At 39.5% G+C, this 18,390-nt stretch overlaps 1 protein-coding gene across 1 annotated transcript in view; it reads right to left on the bottom strand.

Annotated features, from left to right (window-relative positions):
- Nucleotides 1-18,390, bottom strand: part of BRWD3 (bromodomain and WD repeat domain containing 3) — a 43,104-nt gene that overhangs the window by 13,786 nt on the left and 10,928 nt on the right. The window contains exons 5-27 of the mRNA XM_027645258.1: nt 18,193-18,293; nt 17,495-17,565; nt 16,503-16,603; nt 15,308-15,348; nt 13,794-13,898; nt 12,701-12,854; nt 12,117-12,251; nt 11,594-11,722; nt 10,970-11,195; nt 10,125-10,295; nt 8,048-8,231; nt 7,492-7,585; nt 6,713-6,862; nt 5,752-5,828; nt 4,956-5,133; nt 4,120-4,236; nt 3,565-3,672; nt 2,391-2,515; nt 2,148-2,230; nt 1,502-1,613; nt 1,122-1,183; nt 879-1,034; nt 52-172 (exon numbers count right to left, since the gene is read on the bottom strand). Coding sequence (XP_027501059.1) covers nt 52-172; nt 879-1,034; nt 1,122-1,183; nt 1,502-1,613; nt 2,148-2,230; nt 2,391-2,515; nt 3,565-3,672; nt 4,120-4,236; nt 4,956-5,133; nt 5,752-5,828; nt 6,713-6,862; nt 7,492-7,585; nt 8,048-8,231; nt 10,125-10,295; nt 10,970-11,195; nt 11,594-11,722; nt 12,117-12,251; nt 12,701-12,854; nt 13,794-13,898; nt 15,308-15,348; nt 16,503-16,603; nt 17,495-17,565; nt 18,193-18,293 — 2,801 coding nt within the window. The remainder of the gene's footprint in view (nt 1-51; nt 173-878; nt 1,035-1,121; nt 1,184-1,501; nt 1,614-2,147; nt 2,231-2,390; nt 2,516-3,564; nt 3,673-4,119; nt 4,237-4,955; nt 5,134-5,751; nt 5,829-6,712; nt 6,863-7,491; nt 7,586-8,047; nt 8,232-10,124; nt 10,296-10,969; nt 11,196-11,593; nt 11,723-12,116; nt 12,252-12,700; nt 12,855-13,793; nt 13,899-15,307; nt 15,349-16,502; nt 16,604-17,494; nt 17,566-18,192; nt 18,294-18,390) is intronic.

The raw sequence follows: 18,390 nt of genomic DNA on the forward strand, positions 1-18,390 counted from the left end.
CCATGGGGCTGTAACAAATGGAGATTACAAACAAATCCGAAGCCAACTGACCTATAAAACCTGTTTTCAAGTCTCCTCCTGATCGTGGTGAGGTCAGTTGGATAAGCAACGACAGTGCAATACATGGGATAGGCACTAAGGTCCACTGGGACTGCAAAGGGATTGGAAATGTCTGCAAGACAAAACAGCAAAATCATTCAGATGCCTCAAAGGGATGTTACACGATATTGATATTTCTTTTAATGCTTTCTGGGTTTTCTTTCTAAGAATTCAGCAAAAGCAATCCAGATCTACAGCTGGAAATGTCATTACACAAAGGGGACAGTTCTTCCTCTTGTGCCATCTGTTAAATACTCTCGAAAAAGCACTTTTTGTTTAAGTATCACATCTGAGGTTTGTGTGTCAGCAGCCAAATGTGCCACTGAAAGGAACATGCATATCACTTAAAACAGGAATGCTACAACAAGTAATATAAGTTAGGAATACAGACATGTCCTGGGTGTAAATATAGGCAGAAATTAAACCACAGTGTGCTATTAAATGGCTACAAACTATTTACAAAGGATTTGTTGGTGAGGATGTTCAGTGAGGATTTGTTGTTTGGTTTTGCTCATTCACATTTAGATATGACCCACTGAGAACCCCCATTGAAAGAAACCAGGTGAACCCCTGGGGAAAAAAAGGAATATAACTTAAAAGGAAATTGAAATATGAAATTAAAAAAGGCTCTTTTCAGTAATTTAGTTTCTGTTTCAAATATTCCACACCAACTCCCAACATTCCATCCCATCTGCTCTTCAGTCATGTGCCACCACATGATATTCTGATATTAATATACTGATATTCTTAATCCTTCCACCCCTTCTCTCCAAACATACCAAGGGAAAGAAGCTGCTCAATGCCACGGATCACTCGTTCGCATTCTTCATCTCTGGAATGGGCCCCCCATTCTCCTTCCTGGGGTTTGTAGAGAAGAGCTGTCAGCTCCTCTGGAGTCACAGGAACTCCAGCACCAACCTCCTCTGGATAGGCAGCTGGAAAGGGAGAATTCCACAGGCAGTAAGTCCCAGCAGTGGCAAAAAGCTGCTTACTTTGTACAGGAACATGAGTTCAACACTTACTTCCTTCTGGGATTGGTTCCATGTCCCAGGGACTCATCCTCTCTCTTTCATTATTGTCCCAGCTATTAAAACAAATACATTCAAAATGCACAAGTTAAAGCTGAATATAACAATGCACCTTTTCTTTACCAGATTTACACCACAAAGCTCATCCCTGTTAGGAACAAGACCTGTCACTGAGGACATTCCAACTCCTTATTTTCCTCTTGTATCCCCTCTATAGTCACTGCACTGCTGTTTACACCAGAAGTGTTGCTTTAGGAATAAATTCAAAATTAAATAAGTCAATCAAGTGGCTGGTTATTTATTTAAATGGAAAAAAGAGATGCTGATGCCTGAGGTACCCATTTGAGTTGTGTGTAAAACATGTAAAAACTCACTGGACACTGTAGCACTGGAAGGAACTGTCAGGATACTCTGCCTGGAAAGGCTGCTGACTCTCCACAGTTCCAAACCACCAAGCATCATCTATTATACTGCGAAATCTATCCCCTGGAAGGCAAAATATTGCATTCAGCACAAGAACAGCATCAATAATTATTAAATATTTCTTTTTAGAGAGTCAACTCCATCTTTCATAAATGCACTACTTCAATTTTTACATTTTGCACTAAAGGAATGGAGCCCTAAAGGAAGGCCTTGGATACCTCTGGGAATTACCCACAGCTGCTTCCATGCCTCAAATCACAACAGATCAGCAGATTCTCCTGCTCTCACAGGTTTTGGGACAGTTTCTCTTATATTTTTTTGGTTTTTTCTGCTATAGGAATTGCAGCAAACATCAAATAAAAGTTTCCAATGACCTCTATAATATCACGGTGTGACTCTTGGGGAAGGTCCTGTGCAGGGCTAAGGGTTGGACTTGATGATCCTCGTGGGTCCCTTCCAACTCAGCCTATTCTGTGACAATATCACATGTGCACAGTCCTTTATATGATGTAATGAAGACCCTGCATCCCATTAAACAGCTGCAGAAATGGTGCAGAAAACATATGGAAGTGGGGGGGAAAAAAAAAAAGGAGTCACCTATTTGCCAGTTCCTTTCTTTGGCTTCGTTATAAAACTGATGCAGCACGAGGAAGTCAATGACATCTGGCATATCATGGTACCTTCAGGAAACAAGACAGAGAAAAGTTATTACTACCCAGAAATATAATTCTCCATGCACAGCACAGTCCCCAAATTCCATGCATTTGGAAGGAGGAGGGAGAAGCTTTTACAGTGCAAAAAAATCTCCTGAAGGATGTCATCAGTGTTCCAGTGACTTACTTTATGGAAAAGGATTCTCCTGTCATTTTGCCTGTGATTGGATCCAGGAATGCAAGCTTCAAGCAGCAGAGTGTGGGAGGCCCAACTTCGTATTTAATCCCTACAGTCTTCACAAATTCTTGTTCCTATTTATCAATGAATATGGAACAGCATTATTTTTAACTCACTGACCACAAAAATATCCACTTTAAAGGATTAAACATATTAATATAAACCAGTGTTTCTACTCTACAGCCTAGGTAATTTCACCCATAAATTTTATTTCTCCAAATACTAAAAATCAATCACTGACACCTTAAAACCAAAAACCAGGAAGGTGTAAGATGCTCATTCCCTTGGTAGATTTGTGAATAGGATTCCCACAAATTACTTAAGAAGGTTCTAAGGACCAAACCCACTCTGGTTTTAACCACATTGATGGCACCAAAGTTTATCCCTGACCTAATCCAGGGCTCCTCAGTCTTGTATAGGGGGGAAAAAGGAAATTCTTCCTCTTAAAACAGAAATTCCACAATAGCCTTTATGTTCACATCCTGTCAAACTCTACCCTAAGTGAAACGCTGTTTCCTTTTCCTTACAAGCTGCTGATGCCCTGGAAAATTACAGCTGGAATCACTGAATACTTCAGCCTAGTAACTGGGTATTGTTCCAGTTAAGCAATTATTTTCATATAATAGAAGCACTGGTATACACATATATGAATATTAGCACATATATGGACTCTTCTTTTGATATAAAATTGGAGTAAAGCAGGAAAAAACATGGCAACACTAGGGGACTCTGGTTCAAAGTAAGATCCAGTGTTTAAAAGAGCTTGTTCACACATTTAGGTGTTTACACCATAATTTCTTCCTTCTTACCATAGCATTAAAAACAAGAACTAGAAACCAAATGTTCAGGTCATTGTAGAGCAGTGAGAGAACTATAAACAGCTTTGGAGTGGTGGGTTCTGAATAAATTAGTGTTAAATGAAAATAATTTGTGTGGAAAGTGACTCCTGAGAACCATGTCCAAAATCAGGAACTGAACAGATGTAAAGAATTAATATTTACAATTTAAACTTCAATATTAACATTTTAAAGTCATTCCTTCTTCGTATTTTTCATGCTGGTTTTTCGTGTCAGTTTAACATTACAGAGACATTCAGCTCTTTGAAGTATTTCTTTAAACTTACCCTGAGTTCCATTTTGTTCCACGGTTGTTTTTGCATGTTAATACTGTAAATTTTGGCTTTCCTTACTGCCCTCACATAAGCTTCATGGCCTTGCCTAAAGTATATGATCTTAAAAGGGAAAAAAAAAAAGAAAAAAGAGAAAAAAGAGAAAAAAAGAGAAGGTTATTTTACTGCGAGTTCTCTTCCTGTTCATTCTAAAATTTCTATGAACAGGAGGCCTCAGGGATGAGAACTTACTGCCCACTTATCTATTTCATTATAAAACACTCTTCTAGTTAAAAATATTTCTATCAGCCCCCCTAATCAGCACTTCCTCTGTGCTTCAAAAGTGGGATAATTAAGAAATGGCAGGTGAAGGTGAACAACCAGCTCTTCCTGCTACTCCTCAGTCACCACTGCAGAAAAAGAGACTCAGGATTATCTGCAAACAACAAACTGCCTGAGAATTATCAATGTTCAGCCTATTTTGGGGCACAATTCACTGCTGGATATATAGTCCTGACCACCCCAAGCTCTCCAGCCCCTGTGGAATGTGGGAATTGCTGCAGGCAGTACCTCATCTCCCATCTGTGGGACAAACGGGGAGCGCCGGGGAATGGTGTCCAGGATCCACTGAGGAGCAAGCCATTCCTCACTGGGCTCCCCTTCCAGGGACAGCAGGCCACTGGGCTTCTGAAATATATTACATTGAGAATACAATTAATACAGTATTTAGAACACCATTAATATAACATTTAGAATGCAATTACTAAAATATTCAGAATGCAATTAATTACCATGGCAGAACACATGAAAAACTGACCATACAGCAGTTACTGCACATAAGAGATATAAAGCAAAGGAAATACTGGAATGTCAGCCTTCCCAAACCTCCACTAAATAGTAGGGAATAAGACATGTCTATTATAAATATAATAGAAAGTTAAAACATTCATAAATTCATTAAAATGCCCATGGAACAAGGGTGGACTTTAAGGTCCCTTCCAGCCCAAACCGGGCTGTGGTTCTAGATAATAAATAAAAAATAAAATAAAATAAAGAGATTGTACTTTTATAAATATTCTAAACAGCTCTTTTTAAAAAAAATACCAGGAAAAAGAAACCTGGCAATGTAGATACAATACAGATCCACTGTAATTTTACAACAAAACCATCCTGGAGTAAATCTAACTGCAGGGAAGAGCATAAACCTGGGAGAAAACATCTATGTCACACAGGAAAAAAAAAATAAAATCACTTTGGTACCACTGGCACTACAATTCCTGTGCTCTCTATAGTTTCTTTCTTCCTATATACTTGTCTGTGAACAATTTTACTTTGAAAAAAAACACCAAAACCCCAAATTTATATTCATAAAGTAAAACAGACACTAAAAATTTACAAATGTTGACCTTTTTTCTAGGCTGTTTAAGTTTCCTTCGCTTTGGCTCCAGTCCTTTTGTTCCCTTCATATTTTCATCTTCAGAACTACTACAGATTTTCCGAGCTGCCTGCCTGGTTTGTCTCTTTGGAGGCTGGAGATTAATTCCAGCATCTGCTGTCCAGTCCGAATATTCACTTGATGAATCACTGGAGGTAAGAAAAAGTTGTAAGGAAGAGAACAGAAAACTTCAGTTTTCACAGAATGGACTGAAAGGTCCAAACATTCAACCTGCTCTCCTGGGGAGCAGATGTCAGGATTAGCACAGAATTTTGTTATCATGTGAATTTAGAGAATTTTTGATTTCAACAAATTATTGTATCCATTTGAAACTCCCAGTAAAACTGCAGCTATGGCTGATACCAATTTTCATACTCATCATCTCACTAATTCACAGACTGATTTCAGAAGAACCAGCAGTAAAAAATGCTTGAAAAATGTAGAAAACCAGAGCACTTCCCTAAAAATCCAGTTCTGACTTCTTGAATATCAAATAACACATACAGGATTTGCATGGCAAACTGGCTTTGATTTTTTCAAGCAGTTCTTAATTAAAGACACCATTTTCTTACAAATGGTCTTTCAAAACTGCTTCTGACTGAAAAAATAAAAACACCAAAAAACCCACAACATAAAACGTTTCACAAAGAACTGAGGAAAAAAAAAAAAACAGTCTTCAAAATGAAGTCTGAGTATCACAACATCAACTGTCTTAATTAAATTCCATAATAAACCAGTATTACCAATTCAGAGCCCAGTAAAGGTACCTGGAACTGCTTTCACTTTGCCAGGCTGCCACGGGATCATCCATGGAGGCATCGCTTGTGCCAACAGTCTCATCTTCCTGTGTTAAAAACAAAGGTTTCACTTTGGGGTCAAGGCTAAAATATGTAATTTCTGTTTGCAAGCAAGATGTGTCTTCTGAGGAAAACTTTGTATTTAAGGGCTGGTTTAGATTCAAATAAGTAGGTCCACAGTTTCTTTCTGTATCTTAGTACGACACTACATGATTTTATAATTCCCATATAAATAAGTAGACAATTTCTTTCTATGTATTAATCAATATTATACTTTGTCCTTTTTGTCCCTTATATAATATAGTATAAATAATATTATATGCTATAACTCCTATAGAAACAGATGTGAATTTTAATTCTATTAGAACCATAACATGAGTTCACATTTAAATGTCTGATTCATAAATTTTAGTGCCAAGTGCCCAACTTTTTTAGCTATTCTGTACATTCAGTGCATCTACAAAGCAACAATGTTCGGCCTCTTCCTTAAGGACAACAAGTTATATTTAATCTGGGATATTTTAAGTTCTTCCCTTGCCAATATCAGTGATTAATACCAACACTCCATCTCTTTCCACAGCAGTCCACAGATGTAGCTGAAATCAAAGCACTGCAAAACGAAATCAAGGCCCTGCCCTGAATCCACGTGCTGTGTGAGATCCCAAAATAGCAAGTGCTTTAACACAACCCAGTTAAATTTACTTGAAAACGTTTCAGGTTTCCAAAAATACATGAGCTGTTTCATGCTACTTTTGAACACTGTACTGGCACTGAGGGAGAAGATCCTGCACCCTCCCAGACCAACACGCCCCAAATCCCAGGGAATCAATGAGCCGCGTGTTCCTCCCCGCACAGAGAAACTCGGGAGTGTTGCTGTGCTGTGAGATTTGGGAGCAGGGAGGCTGTTGGGAGGTGTGTGGGGGGGTCAGACCTCGGAGGAGCTGTCGGATTGCTGGCGGGCACAGGGGTGGTGGGTGGCTCCCTGCGGGCTGTGCTCGATGGTGGAGCGGGTCTGGTAGGCGTGCTGCCGCCGCCGCTGGTTCCTGCGCAGGGACCTGCCGCTGCCCGCCTGGAATTCGCTCTGCCACGGGGACAAACAGCACAAAACCAAGGAGTCAAGGACGAGTTACACACTTAAAAGATGCCTCGTTAACGTGACTGAATGTTACATTCCAACTGCAAACAGGAAATCGCTGTAGAATCTTGGACGCATCATGGTTCGTTTAAGGGCACTTCCAAGCGTGGTTTTTGGTTCAATATCAATTCTACTTCATAAAGTAGAAAGGAAGTTAGGGAAAACATAATTTTTTCTATAAAATTCCTGCAATCTCTGCATAAGATAACTCCAGCCACTTATAAAACTGTGGCACCTCTAAAGTTTCTCTGTTTTCACAGAATCACAGGATGTGCTGAGTTGGAAGGGACCCACATGAGTCATCAGGTCCAACCCTCAGCCCTGCACAGGACCATCCCCATTTTCCACAAGTCACAGTGAAACCCCACTGTGGTTCTGCTCTTTTTCTTTCCCAGAATCTTCCCACCACTGAAGCCTCAAGGATAGAGATTTACCACTATTTGCATATTACAGACAGAAAAATCACAGTTATAGAAGGAAGACAGAGCCAGAGGAACAACTAGGAGTATTGATCTTCTAAATAATTTAATGAAATTGGGTTGGGTTTTTTTGTTTAATTTAGTGCTATAACTCACCCGTTGTAAGGTGTGGGATGGCTTTCTCTTCTTTTCAACAGTGTATAAACTAATTTCTATTTCACCTTTGGCAGCTCGACATTCTTCCTGGACCCTAATTATGCAGAAGAAACATTCTTTTTATTCAGTAAATCATCAAATAACTCACCAGTCTCATTAAGACACACATAGAAATACTTGTTCTATTGCTATAAGAAATCTGTGCACAAGCAGCATCACTCCTAGAATTATAAGTTAAGGAAGCAAAGTCCTTAGCTGAGCATCCATAATTACTTCCAAGTAGACTGGAATGAATTAAAACTATTTGCATGGGGTTTGTTTTAAATAAAACTTCAGGGAAATGTGGTATTTGAACTACTGAAGAAAGACTGAATTGTGCAAAGAAGGAATTACTATTCTCAACTCCCCACTCCAACCCTAACATTCCAAACAGCACGATCAACCAACCCCCAAAGCCAACGCGCTTCTGCAAAATCACTTCAGGAGTACGGATTAATTATTAAATATTACACAATGAGGTTTTTTTTTTCCTCCCCTGGCTCACTTAGCATCTTACTTGCTGACGCCTGGAGGGAGCTCATTGACCACCACCCTCCTGCTCCAGGCCATGAGGTCCCTCTCGGTGGCCATCTGGCTGCGGGGCGCGTTGTGGTGCATCTGCCGCACGCCCTCGATCTGCCCGCTCCGGCGGAGCCCCACGTTCGGGGGGGAGGCCACGTCCAGAGCCGGGCTGCGAAGGGCTGAGGGAGGGAAAAACAACCTCTTCAACTTCCATAAACCATCACTGGAATCATGCAATCATGGCTGGGTTGGAAGGCACCTTAAAGCTCATCCTGTTCCACCAGCCCAGGTTGCTCCAACCTGGCCTTGGACACTTCCAGGGATGGGGCAGCCACAGCTTCTCTGTGCTAAGGCCTCATCACCCTCACAGGAAGGAACTCCTTCCCAATATCTAATCTACAATTAAATGCTTAAGGACCACACAAATTCTTTTTTGGCAATAATCAACACTTATTCTTCATGAAGTGGCTTTTCTTTTGATCCAGGTGAACATTTTCGTGTGCTGGCCTTAGGGATGTGTTTGCTGCTGGTTTGAGGTATTCTCAAGATATCTGAGGCACACAGAGAATGTAATCCATGAGGAAAGTTTTAAGGGCACTTAAGTGAACTTCAAATTAAAGTTTTTCAACTGCTTAAAGGCTCTAAAATCATCAATCTTAAAATTCTATGGAACAAGAAGAGATGAGGTTGACAACTAAAATAACAGACTGCTGCAAGGTTTACGTTTTGTGTTGTGTCTCCATTTGTTTTGTGGTTTTAATTCTTATTTGCTGTGCCACAGGCACTGCTCTGCTCTGGGCTTCTCATCAGGTGGCACAACACAGTGAAAACACACACTTCAGGCAGCAAAAAGACACAAAAAACCTGCTAATAATGGAATGACTGCCATCATTGTTCTTGTTTAGCTCATCAACACAACTCCCACATGCTTAAATATGGTCAACCACATGAATATACTGCAATTTATGGTTATGCAAACCTGCATAAAAATATTTGTCTGTTTATACATACTCTAATTAGCTTACATCAATTGGGTGATCACATAGCAAAGTCACTCCTCAGTGCAAGTTCTAGAAGGGAACTGCTTTAATTTCCATACCATTCATACCTGGAAATTCCTTTGTACAACTATAGGGACACACAGATAAAATGGGAATTGGGACTGCACAACACATCACCCTATCCTAAGATGCAGAAAAGACTTTGTGTAAGCTGAAGGTGCCTTCTAGACACCCTTCCTGACATACCAATTTAGAGCAAAGCAAAAGTGTATTTTCAGCATTTTTCACCGATATTTTTCCTATTCCTTCTTGAATTTCAACACGAGCAACTCCAAATCCTAATGAGCTTTTCCAGGAAATCTACTTCAAACATGTGTAATCAGTCACTTAACCTAGAACTAATTTATAAGCAGCTGTAAATTTCCCAAAGCTCAGGATGACTTGCAGCTCAGGTCCTCGGCATCTGCTCCCCTTCCATCAGCTGCGCCCACTCAGCTCTTCACATCTGACTGAGTTAGGTTTAAATTTTTAATCACTTTGTGTATTAAAGATAAAATCACAGTAGCAGAACATTTACCAGGAGAATAATCTCAAGCTTTCTAAGGAAATACTAAGACAGAGCAACATGTTTATTTTATTACCACTGATGCTCAGCCTTCCGCTGCAGCAGGAAACCATTAGTCTGTCACAACACTATTCACTGACAACCTCTAATTATATGCTGTTATTTTGACATTATGCAGTTAGGAAGTATCATCTCTGCACTGATATCAAGACAATACAGTGAGTTTTATGTTTATTTTTCAGGAAAATGGTTTATAACAGGAATAGTTCCAGTCTAATAGCTTGAAGTAATCAGACACAGCCCAGTCAGACACTGTGTGCCCTCAGCTGCACCTAAAACTTTTAATTTCCCTGCTGGAATCCAAAGAACAGCCAAATGCTCCCCCCACAGGTTAACAAGGTGTACAAACAGGAGAGAAAAGCATCCTCCAAGACACATGAAGACATTTTGATCAGTACCTTCTGTGATTAAGGAAAGAACTGGTGGAGACAAGGCAGGACACTGACCTCCATTGACAGAGAGGGATCTGTTGAGTGGAGGGTTTGGAGGAGTTTCTCCTTCATTAATTAGTCTCAGATCTTGTTCCCTCTGGAGCTCCCTGATCATTCCATCGAGGATGCTCTCATCCTGGTCATTTGTTTGCTGCCCAATGACTTGTTCAACTACTTCACCATCACCTTGGCAAGAACAAAACCACAAATATGAAATGATTAATTTCTGTTATAAATTAATCTCTCTTATAAAGTGATTACTGTTCTACTAAACACCACAGAAACAATCCCATTTAAAACTCTCCCCTGCAGAACATCTGATCACTGGCTGGTTTTCTGCTCCCATGGAATAAATGGAGGCAAAGTTTAGAAGAGAAGCTACAATAAAAACCTGAAACTCCAGAGCACATGCAAAACATAAGCACAAACCCTTAGAAACAGCAGAAAGAAATTATGCTTCAGTGGGTAATAATGGAAGATCTTTTTTGGAGACCAGCATTTTGAAAAAAATTATGTCTACAGGGAAAAGAAACCCTGTTTTGAAAAACAAAAGCTGTTTTTATCATGTCTTTCTCACCCTCCTGGTTCCTTCCTCACATCCACAGTTACACTGAGGTTAATGGGACAATGCTTTAAGCATCTGCCATATATGGGAGAAGTCCACAGATTTTGGAATATTCTTGTTTCCAGTCAAGTTAGTTCCAGACACTTCCTTAGTGCCATAAACTCACCCTATCTCCTCTTCTACCTCTCTGCTGAATTTAAACCACTAATTTATAAATTCTTACAGCACCACCTCACGGAGCTGCTGCTCAATCCTGTGCCACACATGTATTATTCATGAGGTTTAGAGAGAATACCATTAGCTACATATCCCAGCTGAGGAATGAGCTGCTCATCCTTGCAATTCTCCCTCCCTGGGACCAGGCGCTGGAATCTCGTGGGATGAGGATTTCCATCAACATCCACCAGGAATGGGGGAGGCATCAGATGTGGAGCCTGTTGGGTCTGTTCATCCAACACGTAGTTATTGGCATCACGGATCAGAGGCCTGTAATCCGTATGGAAGAACATCTGATCTGGAATCTGAAAGAAAAGCAATTTAGGGAATGAATCAATGGCCATTTGCAGCTGTCTGGCTGCTCTGGAATGGCTCCATACCCATAAACCACAACTCCTGCACTCAGGAGCAGCAGCAGGAATGTTGTGACAGAGAACAGATTCCTGCCACAAATGTGGTTTATTACCAAGGCCTGATGCAAGAGTAAAATAGGCCAAAAGATGTGAACAGAGAGAAGTTAATGCTTTGCTCCCTTGTCTAAGATTCTCTTGTCTAAATATTTTTGATTTAGGTAAAAAGCAACTGCTTCATGATCTAATTATTATTTTGTGTGAGGCAGGGTGAGGGAATAAATTGTAACACAAATACTTTTAAGACAAAATCAGGTCAAGACAGGGAAGAATTTAAAATTCATTCAACCCACCTTTTCATAATATTTATTGCATCCAAAACCAAATAGTAGCAGATGTCCATGAGAGTCTGTGCAGGCAAAATGCTGCCCATCTGGTGAGAACTTGCAATCAAAAACAGCTCCGTGGCCTTGGCCCTCAATCTGGATCAAGCACAGAACATTCCCTTCACCATATATTCACTTCAAGAGCTTTTTTACAAACATTTCACCTGTGCTCCAACACGTATTTCACACTCATTCTGTAATTTCTCACTTTACTCAAGACTGATTTGCACTTTTATGTATTAAAGTTAAACTGAACAACACTGTAAAACTTCACATTTTGTCTTTGTTCTGAAATTTCAGCACAACTTTTAATGTATGTTCTGAAACAACCCCCCGGAAGTCTGTATTTTATCTTAATGGCAGACACAGGGTAAGCCCACGCCAAAGATCTCAGACCTGTGCTGGTTCTGTAGGTGTATAATGAAATCTGCTTTTGTCCCAAGATCAGTTTTAAACAAATATGAAAATAAAACTTCCTGATCCTTCTTACCATGTTGAAGTAATTGCGAATTTTTGTTCCTTTGTCTATATCCCAAACAAAAATATTCCCATCGTGACCCGCCGAAAGCACAATCCTTTGGTCAAAGGGATGAGCCTCCAGAACAAACACTTCATCATCATGACCCTACAACGACAGCAGGGGGAAAAAGGAACTTGTATTTCTCCATGTGGTACCTCCAGATGTGTTGGTAATTCGTGTGAGGACATCTCAGATCAGGGAGCAGCTCAATCCACTGGATCTGGGACTGGAGCTGTACTTGGACAACACTCCTGCCACAGTTTTGGCACTGTCACTGCCCTGACTGCAGCTCAGCATTGCTGACATGGGGAGGAAGGAGAAATCAGTGCACAAATGGAGCCTTCAAAGGGCTCCTTGTCAGCCAGAAATGACCAGGATCCTGGCCATCAGCTCCTTTCCCCAGGATACACCCTCCTCCCAACGGGTAGGGCACAGCTGGATACTTTCGAGACCAAACACTCCTCATCAGGGGGAATGATGATGCAGTTTAGCCTCAAATCAATCTCAGAGCTGAACTACATCCATTTGGGATTCCCCCTTGGAATGTTACTCACAGATAAGCTATGGAGAAGCTGCCCTGTGGATGAGTTCCACACTTTGAGAAGGAAGTTGTTGACTGCAGTGATGACAGTGGCATCGTATCGATCCCAGGCCACCATGGTGACCTTCAGCTTAGTCACCTTGTCCTCCCCAGATGCCACATTGTTTCTAAGGAAACCAATGAGTTAAAAAGGAATAAATCAGTAACTCCATATGGAAACATTTCAGTGCTAATCCAGTATGGAATTCAGGGAAGATGGATGTGACTGTGACTCTGGCTGGGGCAGGAGAAAGAAGGATGGTTCTGTGGTGGTAAAAACAGGATACAGGAAATATTCAGTGCCACTAAGATTTATAGATCTCTATGTCCTTAAAAAGGACATTTTCTCCTCTGTTCTTAAGCCACCACCCTCGCCTACCCCAGGTTTTCCTTCCAAGCTCTTCAGATCTATTAAGCTTTTTCCTACAAGGCATTTTTATCAGTCATCAATATCAGTAAACTCCACAAAGAGCAGGAACCTGTTAAATAAGCCCAAATCACACCTCTGACAGCAAACACTGCAAATGTAACCATATGAAACATAGAGAAATCTGCCAAGCAAATGCCTAACAGATTTCTGCTCTTTGTTGTTGTGCATATCCAATTACAAGGCACTTACAAAAGTCACTTGAGGATCTCAAAAAGATAAACTCGAAACCCTACTTGAACCTGAGAACCAGAACACCACATTTCACCTCTTACTTGGAAAAATAAGGAAGAAGTACAATGTTAAGAAACATTCTGGATATATATATTAGCACGTGATCAGTGGGGTTCTACTAAAACCTGTTTTTGTGACATAAAACTGTTTGACATTCTTACTTCACATGTAAAATACTAAATATTCCCCAACTATTAGGTAGGGAACCACCAATGTATTAATATTTTATTTGGTGGGCTAATTAACTGTGTAAATTAACAGAGTGAGCCATGGCATTTTCAATACCCAAAAAACATGCATGGAAATTAACTCAAAATGGCAGTAAATGAACAGTTTGCAATATGATGGAGGATTTAGTTTGCATGTAAATGTGGCCACAAGGTGTGTTCTGCTTGGTTTGCTTTACCCTGTCATTTTAGTAGCCATATCCAGGACCACACTCTTCCAATCATGCTGATGGTAGTGCCAGATTCTTGCTGTTCCATCTCTGCTTCCACTGACAAACCTTAAGCTGTGGGGTAAAGAGAAAAAAAGCCATGAAATTCTGAATAAGGATGGTCTAAAACCCACATGTACATAAATATACAGAGATATACTGGAAGTGTGTACTTGTGTGTCACTGCTTCTCCTCCTTGTGAGGTTCCAATTTTCATATCAGATATTGTACAGAAGAGTTTACAACATTAATTACATTTGGCTCCAGCAGGCAGATGGCCTTGGAATGACTTCAATGTCGTAATTCATCCGAGCTGCACATTCCCTGTTTCATGACATCAGCAAATCCCTGGAGCAGCTCAGAGTGGCAGCAAAGAAAGAGCAACTGTGTGCCAGGAGTGTGGCATAAATTACAATACATTAACTCAGGGAGGGGGTGATGACAGGGAAAGGAAAGAGCCAAATTTACAAGTAGGTAGCTCTGACTGGGAAGCTGAACATGAATATTTTAATTTTTAAACTCCTCCTGGTTTAAAAATTTTAAGCATCCAGCAAATGTATTTAACCACATCAGAGTGTTTGGCCATCAATGCTACGGAAATCATTTCTGTTGAGAAATTGGAAAAGAGCTCCTCAAGTAATACATTTTCACAGGATGGCCAACACCTTTAAAAGCATATATTTTACACAAAATTACACTTCAAAGTCAAATCTATTCAATTTTATTAAGTGATTGTTTGCCCCTTTTCAGTTTCCCTGATCTGAATCTTTTCATTGTGACAGAAAAGAGTTTTAAAATGCTTTCGACAAGTTTATTTTCCTCTTATTTTTACTACTTTGTATTAAAATAAAAAGGAAACTACTTTTTCATTCAAAGCATCACTGCAGCATATAATTTTCAGTGATGACACGACCTAAACCCTCTGACATGGCTTGAGAAGAACTAATAGCACAATTACAGCACCACATTCTCCCATAATTTCATGTGACAAAGATCTCCAAATACAGGTGCAAAGCTACAGTTTGGAAGGCTCCTGCTTCCACACATCCCTTATACCTCCTGCCCAGGAAAATAAGGAAATAGGAACAAAAGCTGGAAAAAAACCACCTACATTAAGTTCTAACTTTTGCTTTAAACTACATTTATTACAGTGCTCTTACTCCACAAGTAAATCCCTCTGTGGAAGTTACCTGGGAACTAAGACATTCTTATAAAAAAGGACACAAAATTTGGGTTCCAATTTGCTGTTTTAAAGGGAAAACAAATTAAAAGCATAATTACAGAAGGTTTTTGTTGTTACAGCAGAGGACAACAAGCTGGAGCTTGTGATCATGACACACATCTTGCAACACACTTAAATAGTTTGTCCAGGATTAATCAGAGCCCACAGGCAGTTTTCCTGTTGTGCCAAATTTTCCATGAAATGTTCTTTGGGCAATTAAATAGCAACACTCTCAGGTGCAAACTCCAGGACAGCCACTCACCTGTCCCCATTGTTACAGAACTGGACTGCAACCACCTTGTCCTGAAGAGGAAAACACAGCAGTAAGTGCTTTGTAGGCTGAAACTTTCACCCTAAAAGTTCTCAATCAGTTGATTCTTGATTAGTTTTTATTTAGCAAGTTGTATCTTTCCTACAATAGTCTTAAAAATTCACGTATAGAGAAGTTTTATTTAAAGCTAAAACTTCCCCAGACTTACTGTGTCAAACACTCAAATAGAAAACTTCAGAGAGGTGATGGTTTCCTGCAATTTTTAAAGCTAATATTAAAGTGCATAAAAAAAATCTAATCTAAAAAATGCAAACCTTGGCTTTATTTCCACTCACAAACTGCTGAGAAACAAATGTTATGTTTCAGACATGAGTTTGCCTTTTTTTTAATTTGCTAAACACTTGTGTTGGCTCCAGGCACTTGTATCCTTACTCCCACTGGTGTCTCCAGCTCTGATAACCCATCTGGGATTTGTTGTCTGCAGGATTAAGAGTGGATTTAAAAAACTTAAAGGAATTACAGCTCCTTCCAAACCTGCTCAATACAGAAAACACTGTTTTGTGAGTAAAATACTTGTTAGATGTGTTGGTTTGGAGATTTAAATGGGACACCCAAGACTCCCACTTAAGTTCAGTGAATCAGTTTAGATCTCAGGCCTAATCCATAAAATGCTGTTAGGGTGGGAAGTTTGAATTTTTATGGGAACCCTTCTGCATTACCTGAAAAAAGATGCTCCTAAGTTTGATTTTCTAAAGGAAATTTCCCTCATGATCCAAACTTTGACTAAAACCCGAATTACTTTGTTTTTCTTGTTATGTGAAATTGTGGTCACAACTAAAGTTAATTACTCAGCAGTAAATTCAATAGGAAAAAAAATAACATCGTGTATTAAAAGTGCTTTAATTCCTCATTCCAACCCAGACTTTTTTCAAGAATATGGGAAAATCACCTGATCCCTCAGTTTTCTGGGGGAATAAAATATATAAAGCATATTTTGCACAAACTTCTTGCCTCAGAGGGACTTAAAAACAACCATCCCCCAAATTCCCAGGCATTTAAACACCACAGTGTTGAGAGCCAAATAACTTCCAGAGAGTTAATAAATCAAACAGGATGTAAAAACCCAAGTTCCTGAAATCAGGTAAAGGGGGGAAAAAAAAGATTTATGTCCTGCTTTCCCTCTTACCGTGTGAGATTCCAGCTCAGCCATTTTCTCTGGAGATTCTGAGCCCAAATAATAAATTCTTATCACGTGGTCAGTGCTACCTGTTGCAATGAACATGCCACCTAAGACAGAGAGTTTTCCATGAGAAGAAAAGTCATCCAAGGAATACCTTCTTTTAACTTTGTTTATCTGAATCTGCTGCTTTCACGTCAAAGCAGCAAACTAGTTTTAAACAGAAAATTTTAACACAAACTGCTAAATATAAAATAAATTATTTAAGTGCATCTTCCATTCTATTTGACACAAATCAGAGAAATTATTGCTGAATCAGGAGTCAGGGATTGCTGAGAAACTGGGAAAAAGCTCCTTAAGTAATACATTTTCAAAGGATAGCCAACACCTTTGAAAGTACATTCCATTTATATACAAAATTACACTTCAAAGCCAAACCAACTCAATTTTATTAAGTGACTGTTTGCTCTTTTCAGTTTCCCTAATCTGAATTTTTCCACTGTGATAAAAAAGTGTTTAAAAATGCTTGTAACAAACTTACATTCTTAGTCTCATTTTTATTGCAATTTCTTTCCAATATTGCCCAAGAAGGGCACTATTGTGTAATGTACTGCATTTGAAATGGGTTTAGTTATTTCAGGAGTTCTGGATTGAAGAAAGGAACACGGTTCTAGAAGAGTTCTCCATTTCAAAAAGGTAAATTTCATGAGGAATTTTCTTTGTAAAAATATAAAAAAGTATAAAAATAAAAAATATCTCTGATGTGCAAAACAGGAGACTTTCAAGCCTTGGAGTTGGTCAAGATATCTTAGCTTAAATTACAGGAAAAAAGAGAAAAAGCAACTTGAGGCAGACACTTGGCATGGAAAATTTCAAGCAATCTCAATGTGACAGAGCTAAAATTAACTGGAAAAGGGTTTAACAGTATTTGTATTTAAAGAGAAGTAGCAGAACTGCCACCAAAGGACCCAAGTCCATGGAATACCTGACTGGACACGTACCAGAACTGAAGGATGAACAGGAGATCTGAACACCAGGCCTGGACCTCTCTGCAAATTTTACAGGACGATCCCTACGTGCAACAACACAACATTTTTACTTTTTATTGCTTTATTCAACAAAAACATCTCCCTGTAGCTCAGGCTGGGGTCAATATGCTCACCTTAAATCTCTTTATATCACAATTCTCACCTAAGTTTCCTAGAATTTTTCATTTGAGGCATTTTTGTCCTTAGTTGAATAAGAAAACCATAATTTTCTAAACTGAAAAGACTATTTAACTGATTTATCATGATACTCACCAATTAAAAACTATTTAAAACAGAACCTGCCAAACCATTCATCTGATGGCATTTACTCCCTATTAAATATGGGTTTGGTGACATTTGCATATGCATGTTCTTCTGATTAAAAGCAAATTATTTCTTCTGCCATTTTGGACAAAGACTTACTCCTAAACACAAAAGCTGGAAGTTCTTCCACAGCTTTGCCTTGCAAGGCACAAAACCCAGAAATAACAACCCCAATCTCTGCCTCCCCTCTGGGTTCCAACGCCACAGAACCCCTGCCCTCCCCCCACCCCAGTTTACTGAGCAAGAGAATGTCCTTATTTAATTATCTCAGCATTCCTCTCCAGGCCAAAACTCAAAATAAATCCCTTCTCGAGTCAAAATAATTATAATTATCTAAAGAGTCTTACTTAAATTTCATGGTGTTCGCATGCCACTGCCAGAAACAGATTGTTCCGTCGGCACCAGTGGAGGTGAGGTATCGTGTTGTTCCTTTCCTTGCTGGAGAGAACTAAAAATAAAGTTGGAACAATTAAACCAGCTGATTTCTTTCTCTTCTTTCATGCTGGAAACCTGTAGAGAATTTTTTTCACTCGCATATGAGCTTT

The sequence above is a fragment of the Corapipo altera genome, unplaced genomic scaffold, assembly GCF_003945725.1.
Source record: "Corapipo altera isolate COAL_440 unplaced genomic scaffold, ASM394572v1 65, whole genome shotgun sequence".
NCBI classification, from domain to species: domain Eukaryota; kingdom Metazoa; phylum Chordata; class Aves; order Passeriformes; family Pipridae; genus Corapipo; species Corapipo altera.